General features: G+C 44.9%; 2 protein-coding genes across 2 annotated transcripts in view; one reads left to right on the top strand and one right to left on the bottom strand.

The window, feature by feature from the left end:
* LOC139025570 (uncharacterized) overlaps positions 1–9,995 on the bottom strand; it is a 15,482-nt gene that overhangs the window by 3,338 nt on the left and 2,149 nt on the right. Inside the window, exons 2-4 of the mRNA XM_070440706.1 lie at positions 3,849–3,960; positions 3,061–3,734; positions 309–404 (exon numbers count right to left, since the gene is read on the bottom strand). Coding sequence (XP_070296807.1) covers positions 309–404; positions 3,061–3,484 — 520 coding nt within the window. The 5' untranslated portion in view covers positions 3,485–3,734; positions 3,849–3,960. The remainder of the gene's footprint in view (positions 1–308; positions 405–3,060; positions 3,735–3,848; positions 3,961–9,995) is intronic.
* Positions 8,942–9,995, top strand: part of LOC139025569 (uncharacterized) — a gene marked incomplete at its 3' end in the record, with an annotated part of 1,997 nt that continues 943 nt past the window's right edge. Inside the window, exon 1 of the mRNA XM_070440705.1 lies at positions 8,942–9,343. Within this exon, the coding sequence (XP_070296806.1) occupies positions 8,942–9,343 (402 nt within the window). The remainder of the gene's footprint in view (positions 9,344–9,995) is intronic.

The raw sequence follows: 9,995 nt of genomic DNA, 5'->3' as shown, positions 1-9,995 counted from the left end.
TCTCTCTCTCTGTTCTCTCTGTCTCCTCTCTCTGTCTGTTCTCTCTCTGTCTGTCTCTGTCTCTCTCTCTCTGTCTTCTGTCTCTCTCTCTCTGTGTGTCTCTCTCTCTGTGTTCTCTCTCTGTCTCTCTGTGTCTCTCTCTCTGTCTCTCTCTGTCTCTGTCTCTGTCTCTCTGCTCTCTGCTCTTCTGTCTCTCTCTCTGTGTCTCTCTTCTCTGTCTCTCTCTCGTGTCTCTGCTCTCTCTCTCTGTCTCTCTCTTCTTTGGTGTGTGTGTGTGTGTGTGTGTGTGTGTGTGTGTGTGGCCTTACTGTCGTAGGCGTGGTGGGGTTTCTTCTTATGAGACGCCACGTCCAGATCAGTCTCATTCCATTTACCTGGGCTCTTATGTCTCTGCATGACTTCATCTGGAGAGAGAATAAAAGCTAACAGTCATATTAACTCATTCAGATTACTGAGAAATGTAGGCTCCTGTCTATGTGTCAAAGTTATTAACTTTGTAGTTAATTAACAGTGTAGTGACACGCACTAAAGAGTCAATGTAGTGACAGGTACTAAAGAGTCAATATAGTGACACGTACTAAAGAGTCAATATAGTGACACGTACTAAAGACTCAATGTAGTGACACGTACTAAAGAGTCAATATAGTGACACGTACTAAAGAGTCAATATAGTGACACGTACTAAAGAGTCAATATAGTGACACGTACTAAAGAGTCAATAATAGTACACGTACTAAAGAGTCAATATAGTGACACGTACTAAAGAGTCAATGTAGTGACACGTACTAAAGAGTCAGTGTAGTGACACGTACTAAAGAGTCAGTGTAGTGACACGTACTAGAGAATTGTGAAGCATTCACTATACTTCCAGAACCTGTGTTGACTAAATTACATTAAAGTTCCAATGCAGCCATTTTTATCTCAAAATCAAATAATTTCCGGGTAACAATTAAATACCTTACTGTGAATGTATTTGATTCAAATGGTCAAAAAGAAACAACAATAGCTTATTAGCAAAGAGTAATTTCTCAAGCAAGAATGATCCTAGGACTGTCTGGGTCTGAATGGGGAAGGGAACCTGAAGATTAGCTGTTGAATTGAGGTTAGGAACTCTTTTCAAAACAGCTCTTTAAACTAAAAAGACACTATCATCATTTTCACAATTTCATACTTTTATTCCAGATCTGTTAATTGAAATGAATTCCAAAGGAATTCAACCTCATGAAGCTGGTTGAGAGAATGCCAAGAGTGTGCAAAGCTGTCATCAAAGCAAAGGGTGGCTACTTTGAATAATTTGTTTAACACTTTTTTGGTTACTACATGATTCCATATGTGTTATTTCATAGTTTTGATGTCTTCACTATTATTCTACAATGTAGAAAATAGCAAAAATAAGGAAAAACCCTTGAATGAGTTAGTTGTGTCCAAACTTTTGACTGGTATTGTATATATAAATAAACACAGGAAAATCACATTTGACTGCACTGGCCCTTAAATATAGTACTACACGGTGCATTCGGAAAGTATTCAGACCCCTTGACTTTTTCCACATTGCTACGTTACAGCCTTATTCTAAAATAGATTAACATTTTTTTCCCGCTCAAACACAATACCCCATAATGACAAAGCAATTAATATATATACTTTTAAATATCCTATTTGCATAAGTATTCAGACCCTTTACTCAGTACTTTGTTGAAGCACCTTTGGCAGCGATTACAGCCTAGAGTCTTCTTGGGTATGATGCTACAAGCTTGGCACACCTGTATTTGGGGAGTTTCTCCCATTCCTTCTCTGCAGATCCTCTCAAGCTCTGTCAGGTTGGATGGGAAGCGTCGCTGCACAGCTATTTTCAGGTCTCTCCAGAGATGTTAGATCAGGTCCAAGTCTGGGCTCTGGCTGGGCCACTCAAGAACATTCAGAGACTTGTTCCGAAGCCACTCCTGCGTTGTCTTGGCTGTGTGCTTAGGGTCGTTGTCCTGTTGGAAGGTGAACCTTCGCCCCAGTCTGAGGTCCTGAGCGCTCTGGAGCAGGTTTTCATCAAGGATCTCTGTACTTTGCTCCGTTCATCCGTCCATCGATCCTGACTAGTCTTCCAGTCCCTGCCGGTGAAAAACATCCCCACAGCATGATGCTGCCACCACCATGCTTGGTGCCATGTTTCCTCCAGATGTGAAGCTTGGCATTCAGGCCAAAGGGTTCAATCTTGGTTTCATCAGACCAGTTAACCTTGTTTCTCATGGTCTGAGAGTCCTTTAGGTACCTTTTGGCAAACTTAGGCTGTCATGTGCCTTTTGCTGAGGAGTGGCTTCTGTCTGGCCACTATATTATAAATTCCTGATTGGTGGAGTGCTGCAGAGATGGTTGTCCTTCTGGAAGGTTCTCCCATCTCCACAGAGGAACTCCGGAGCTCTGTCAGAGGTACCATCGGGTTCTTAGTCACCTCCCTGACCAAGGTCCTTCTCCCCTGATTGCTCAGTTTGGCCGTGGGGCCACCTCTAGGAAGAGTCTTGGTGGTTCCAAACTTCTTCCATTTCAGAATGATGGAGGCCACTTGTGTTCTTGGGGACCTTCAATGCTGCAGACATTTTTTGGTACCCTTCCCCAGATCTGTGCCTCGACACAATGCTGTCTCAGCATTCCTTCGACCTCGTGGCTTGGTTTTTGCTCTGACATGCACTGTCAACTGTGGGACCTTTATATAGACAGGTGTGTGTGCCTTCCCAAATCATGTCCAATCAATTGAATTTACCACAGGTGGACTCCAATCAAGTTGTAGAAACATCTCAAGGAAACAGGATGCATCTGAGCTCAATTTCTAGTCCCATAACTAAAGGGTCTGAATAATTATGTAAATAACATATTTCTGTTAATTTCTTTTATACATTTGCAGGAAAAAAACTGTTTTCGCTTTGTCATTATGGGGTATTGTGTGTAGATTGATGAGGGAAAAAAACATTTTATAAATTTTAGAACAAGGCTGTAACATAACAAAATGTGGAAAAAGTCAAGGGGTCTGAATACTTAATGAATGCACCGTTGCTACAGTAGGCGACTCACCAGATTGGCTGAAAGGCACAAAGTTACGTGGCAGGGTACTGGGTGCTGCTGATTGGCTGAACTGGCAAGGGGAGTGGCTTCGGCCCAGTCGTGGGGATGTCCGACCCATCGTAGGAGAATCAAACGGGGACAGCAGATTGGACAAGGAGTGTGAGGGTTGTACTCTCCCCCGATGTGATTGATCGTAGCCAGGAGCAAAGGAAGGAGGGGAGTGGTTTGAATCAATATAGCTGATTGATCCTCGCGGGCTGCGGTCGTAGGTCATTCGGCGAGACGGAGAAGGAGACGCACGACGCTGGGTACGAGGTGATTGGTTGGGAGGGGTCAGCTGACCATAGGAGTAGTTGGGGTCAGGACCTCCAGAATGATGGGACGGAGAGCGAGAGTATCTGTCTCGTTGTGCCTGGGAAGGGAGCCGAGGCATCGCTTAGGGCTGGAGACCATGGGATCCAGGTTGGAGAGGTTGAGCTGGGGAGTAGGGGAGGAGCTGGAGATGGGAGTAGGGCAGGTAGAGCTGGGGAGTAGGAGAGAGAGCTGGGGGAGTAGGGGAGAGCTGGAGCTGGGAGTAGGGGAAAGCTGGGCTGGGAGTAGGGGAGAGAGCTGGTGCCTCCGGTCTGTCTCTCTGAGGTTGAGGGCTGGAGTTTTCCTCTGGGGATCACAGCATCAGAGGCAGTCTGTAGGGAGACGAGGAGGAGGAGGAGGAGGAGGACATACACGGCACAGCATTGTTACTGAGCTCTGGGTCTGAATAGCTGAGTGTGTGTGTGTGTGTGTGTGTGTGTGTGTACCTGAGAAACAGACTGGTGGGGGAAGACTTTCTGTAAACAGAGAGGTAAACTCTCTGGATAACTCATCAGCCTGGGCCAGAAGACGCATTCAGGTCCTCGTCCATCGTCTGGACTGCATGGTCACACACACACACACACACACACACACAAAAAATTAACATTAGGAGAAGCAACTACTGCATAAATATAGAGTAGGACAAACTTTTATTTTAAAATCTATTTTAAGTGTCTTCAGAATAGAAGACCTGAAGCTGAAGACGTAACCGACCTGTTACAGAGCAAGTTCAGTCAGGAAAAACTCTTGATCCTACTAGAGATCTCACACAGCTGTTATGCTGTGCGTGTTATGTGTCTATGGGTTGTTGTAAAGGATTAGTGTCAGGCTTTATCTACCGACCCAGAGTCAGATGAGGCCCTTTATCTACTGACCAGAGTCAGATGAGCCCTTATCTACTGACCCAGAGTCAGATGAGGTCCTTTATCTACTGACCCAGAGTCAGATGAGGCCCTTTATCTACTGACCCAGAGTCAGATGAAGCCCTTTATCAACGCCAGGGTTGTGGGTTCATTCCCCACGGGGGGACCAGGATGAATATGTATGAACTTTCCAATTTGTAAGTCGCTCTGGATAGGATCCATGGAAAAGTTATATTTTTTATTGATCCAATACAGAATATAGCAGGTAAAATAAATAAAAAATAAAGCTTGCCACATGCATCTGATTATTCATTATGAAAAGGATTTATTTCTGGTCTGTGAGAATATCTAAGGTGCTTTTATATAATTATAATGCAGGATTAATAATAATAATAATAATAATATTAATCGTTGGATAACAGATCAGCTCTCGGAACTCATTAAGAGGCGGCTTCTATCTTCAATATGCTTTAAATGCTTTATTATGCAAATGTTTAAAGTGCGTGTGGGCGACAGAGAGAACACATCCGACTGTTTTTAACATCAGGGCTTTCAGGAGGAATAGAAAAGTGCGTGTCAATTCATAAACCATGTGCCATGAAATCGGTTCATCGAAAATCTCTTCCCATCTTGCAATCTGTATGGCACAGCTGTCCATTTTACGCAGATATTCAATTTGTGCCACAGATTAGACTACCGATAGATCAGCGTTGTGACTCCCCCTTGTGGTAGTGTGGTGCAATGACAGAATGCCACCATCTACCACTAACGGTCGCGGCATAAACTCAAAACCTTTAAAAGGAAGAACCACTGTATGTCTCTACGGGTGTTGTTAAGGGTGATCTGGTACTCACACATGTTACTGCCATATACTGTAGTAGCAAGAAACACAGTCATGCATCTCGATGACTGGGGTTAACCTCTTAAAACGTAAAATGGCAAACTGTAGATTTCCGCCTAAATAGACATACCCAACAGTAACTGCTATTCATGTGTAATTACATGATTCTGACATGCAAAAACTTGGTATATTTGGAAAGAAGTCATCTGGGAGATTATGAGGAAATGATCAGAAGATAGATAGGAGTTACATAGTTCAGAATACACAAGATCAAACACTTTTTTTTGTTGTTGAGTTAATTATTGATGACCAGAACTGGAAACACATCAGACGGCTCCCACAACATGTGAACAATATCAGAAAAGAATGGGATTGATAGACCTTACAACTAGAAATGGGAAGATATTTTACTAAGTAGTGTCAGATGTGGTCACGGAACATTTCAAAGTGTTCCTAAACCTCTCCAAAGTGGCATATGTCTGTAAATGAGAATTCCAGTGCTATAACATATTTGCAATCCCTAAATGCTATTGGTTCAGTATAAAATCACCCTTTCTACCATATCAACCTCACTCAAACATTATGGTGTTGTTATGGGGTATCCAGGGTACACTCAAGTGTCCTTTCAACCTCTCCAAAGTGTCCGAATGTGGTAATTGCACTGTGTTTGCCCACTGGATGTGCTCTAAAAAGTATTGTTCACTATAAAAACTAAACTTGTACAACACCAACGGCTCTCAAACATTGTAGTGGTGTCGGGGGACATACAGGGGATATCCAAGTGTGCCTGAACGTTTAGCCTAGGCATATCCAATGTATTGATCCCACATACAAATTAACTGTTTACAAAAACAAATGTAAAAGCAACAGATATACAGTACCAGTCAAAAGTTTGGACACACCTACTCATTTGAGGGTTTTTCTTTATTTTTTACATTGTAGAATAATAGTGAAGACATCAAAACTATGAAATAACACATATGGAATCATGTAGTAACCAATCAATCATGTAGTAACCAACCACCCTTTGCCTTGATGACAGCTTTGCATACTTTTGGCATTCTCTCAACCAGCTTCATGAGGAATGCTTTTCCCACCGTCTTGAGGGAGTTCCCACATATGCTGAGCACCTGTTGGCTGCTATTCCTTCACTCTGCGGTCCAACTCATCCCAAACCATCTCCATTAGGTTGAGGTCGGGTGATTGTGGAGGCCAGGTCATCTGATGCAGCACTCCATCACTCTCCTTTTTGGTCAAATAGCCCTTACACAGCCTGGAGGTGTGTTTGGGGTCATTGTCCTGTTGAAAAACAAATTATAGTCGGACTAAGGGCAAACCGGATGGGATGGCGTATCGCTGCTGAATGCTGTGGTAGCCATGTTGGTTAAGTGTGCCTTGAATTCTAAATATATCACTGACAGTGTCACCAGCAAAGCACCCCCACACCATCACACCTCCTCCATGCTTCACCGTGGGAACCACACATGCGGAGATCATCCGTTCACCTACTCTGCGTCTCACATAGACACGGTGGTTGGAGCCAAAAATCTGAAATTTGGACTCATCAGACAAAGGACAGATTTCCACCGGTCTAATGTCCATTGCTCGTGTTTCTTGGCCCAAGCAAGTCTCTTCTTATTATTGGTGTCCTTTAGAAGTGGTTTCTTTGCAGCAATTCAACCATGACGGCCTGATTCATGCAGTCTCATCTGAACAGTTGATGTTGAGATGTGTCTGTTACTTGCACTCTGTAAAGCATTTATTTGGGCTGCAATCTGAGGCTGGTAACTCTAATGAACTTATCCTCTGCAGCAGAGGTAACTCTGGGTCTTCCTTTCCTGTGGCGGTCCTCATGAGAGCCAGTTTCATCATAGCGCTTGATGGTTTTTGTGACTGCACTTGAAGAAACTTTCAAAGTTCTTGAAATGTTCCGCATTGACTGACCTTCATGTGTTAAATTGTGTTAAATGTGTTAAATGAATTAATTAATTCTTTGCTTATTTGAGCTGTTCTTGCCGTAATATGGACTTGGTCTTTTACCAAATATGTCTATCTTCTGTATACCAACCCTACTTTGTCACAACACAACTGGCACACCTGTTAATTGAAATGCATTCCAGGTGACTACCTCATGAAGCTGGTTGAGAGAATGCCAATAGTGTGCAAAGCTGTCATCAAGCCAAAGGGTGGCTACCTTGAAGATTCTCAAATATAAAATATATTTTGATTTGTTTAACACTTTTTTTGGTTACTACATGATTCCATATGTGTTCTTTCATAAGTGGTACTGTACATTAGAAAAAATATATAAAATGTCTTATCAAACACAAACTTGGTTACACCCCGTGTCCTTCAATAAAAAAGGTACAACAATAGAAATAAGCGGAACTATTTACAAAATGGCGTTCGTGTTTGTTTTCCATCCCAGGTATAGATGATTAGATATCACTTTCACCATAGCATGTGCATGTCGTGATAGTCTTTGAAGCAAGTCTCTCTCTGACCAGGAAACAAAAAGAGAACTGGCATTTCGGACAGAACATCTGGCATTTTCCCCTTCTTTTCCACCTGTGTTTTTTTTGCAATACTTGCAGTTCTTCCTTTTGTCTTTTGGCATGTGTTTTGGATAGTGGCGCTCACCTTGAGTGGAGGGGGGGGGGGGTTCTTGTGATGGTTGTGAGGTTGCTTTGGGGCCCCAATTCAGCCATTTCCAACACCAGCTGCTCTCGGAAGGCCAACTGGGAGAAAGGGGTTTGTCCTTTTGCTTTGACCATCTGCTTGTGGAGAATGCTACAGTAAATGTTTTCCATGTCCACAAAGTGGTACCACTTCCTGGTCTTGCGGAGGACCTGGTAGTAGCCTATCAGAGCAGATCGGTCGACACCCCCCCATGCTGGCATTGTAGTCTTTCACTGAAACAGGAACGGGGACATTCTTCCTCACTCATGCCCCATTGTCATTTTTCACCCTCCTTGAGACATGGTTGTTATTGAATGCTTTATGCTGTGTGGTGAGCATGGTTACTTCCCTAGTGTCCTTCCATTTCACAAAAAACAGCTTGTTAGTCCTGATCCAACATATGGTCCCCCTCTCCGCTGTCTTTGTCATGTCTTGTTAGTCCTGATCCAACGGCCACTTAAACTCTCATGCATTGGAGAGGCCACTAAACTCTCATGGCATGTGGAGAGGCCACTCAAACTCTCTGCATTGGAGGCCACCTTTTAAAAAAACCCTTCCCCTTCATGCCATTGGAGAGGCCACTAAACTCTCAATGGCCCATTGGAGAGGCACTAAACTCTCGTGGCCATTGGAGAGGCCACTCATCTTCGTGGCATTGGAGAGGCCACTCATCTCTCGTGGCCATTGGGAGAGCACTCATTCTCGTGGCCATTGAGAGGCACTATCTCTCGTGCCATTGGAGAGCACTCATCTCTCGTGGCCATTGGACGAGGCCACTCATCTCTCGTGGCCATTGGAGAGGCACTACAACTCTCCATGGCCTTTGGAGAGGCCACTAAACTCTCACTGGCCTTTGGAGAGGACACTAAACTCTCATGGCCATTGGGGAGAGCCACTAATCTCTCATGGCCATTGTTTTATTTTGTGGTTCTCACCTCTGCCTTTGTTTCCAAAGTGTACTGTTTGCATTTGTGTGTGTGTGTGTGTGTGTGTGCGTCAACTTCTATGCGAGTCACTTTTAGATAAAGTTAAGGTTGGTGTTTTTACTTTACAGTAATGTCGTTTAGTAAATTTAGTCAACTGTAATTATGTATGTCTTTACAACAGTATATCTCTTTATTTTATTCACCACAGGAGGATGCAGAGGATTTGAATGATGCCCGTTTGGGAGCCACCCTCCTCGCAAGCGCCCCCGAACGGTCAAGGCCTTCACCCTCCTCAGCAAGCGCCCCCGCCGGTCAAGGCCTTCACCCCTCTCAGCAACGCCGCGCGGTCCAAGGGCCTTCACCCCTCCCCGGCAAGCGCCCCCCGGTCAAGGCCTTCACCCTCCTCGGCAAGCCGCCCGCGGTCAAGGCTTCACCCTCCTCAGCTAGCGCCCCCGCCGGTCAGGCCTTACCCCTCCTCAGCAAAGCGCCCCGCGGTCAAGGTCTTCACCCTCTCAGCAAGCGCCCCTGCGGTCAAGGCCTTCACCCCTCTCAGCAGCACCCCTGCCGGGTCAAGGCCTTCACCCTCCTCAGCTCAGCGCCCCCGCCGCGTCACGGTCTTCACCCACTGCGATGTCAATCACCCTGTCTGATGGCTCATACATCCACCTTTCAAGACCTCTTGGAAAATAAAATAAGGCTGTGGCAATTCGTCCTAACAATCGGTTTCCCCAAGCATGACAAAGACAGTGGAGAGGGGGCACATACGTTGGATCAGGACTAACAAGACATATGAAGACAGCGGAGAGGGGGACCATACGTTGGATCAGGACTAACAATGACATGACAAGCAGCGGAGAGGGGGACCATACGTGATCGGACTTACCAAGACATGAACGACAGCGGAGAGGGGGACCATATGTTGGATCAGGATAACAGATGACAAAGACAGCGGAGAGGGGGACATATGTTGGATCTAGGACTAACCGAACATGACAAAGACAGCAGAGGGGGGTGACCATACGTTGGATCAGGACTAAACGAACTGACAAAGACAGCAGAGAGGGGGACCATATGTGGATCAGGACTAACAAGACATGACAGACGCGGGAGAGGGGACCATATTTGTTGGATCAGGACTAAAAGACATGACAAAGACAGCGGAGAGGGGGACATATGTTGGATCAGGACTAACAAGACATGACAAGACAGCGGAGAGGGGAACCATATCGTTGGAATCAGGACTAACAGACATGACAAAGACAGCGGAGAGGGGCGCATACGTTG

The sequence above is a fragment of the Salvelinus sp. IW2-2015 genome, unplaced genomic scaffold, assembly GCF_002910315.2.
Source record: "Salvelinus sp. IW2-2015 unplaced genomic scaffold, ASM291031v2 Un_scaffold2869, whole genome shotgun sequence".
NCBI classification, from domain to species: Eukaryota; Metazoa; Chordata; class Actinopteri; order Salmoniformes; family Salmonidae; genus Salvelinus; species Salvelinus sp. IW2-2015.
This window is presented reverse-complemented; position numbering and strand designations above follow the sequence as displayed.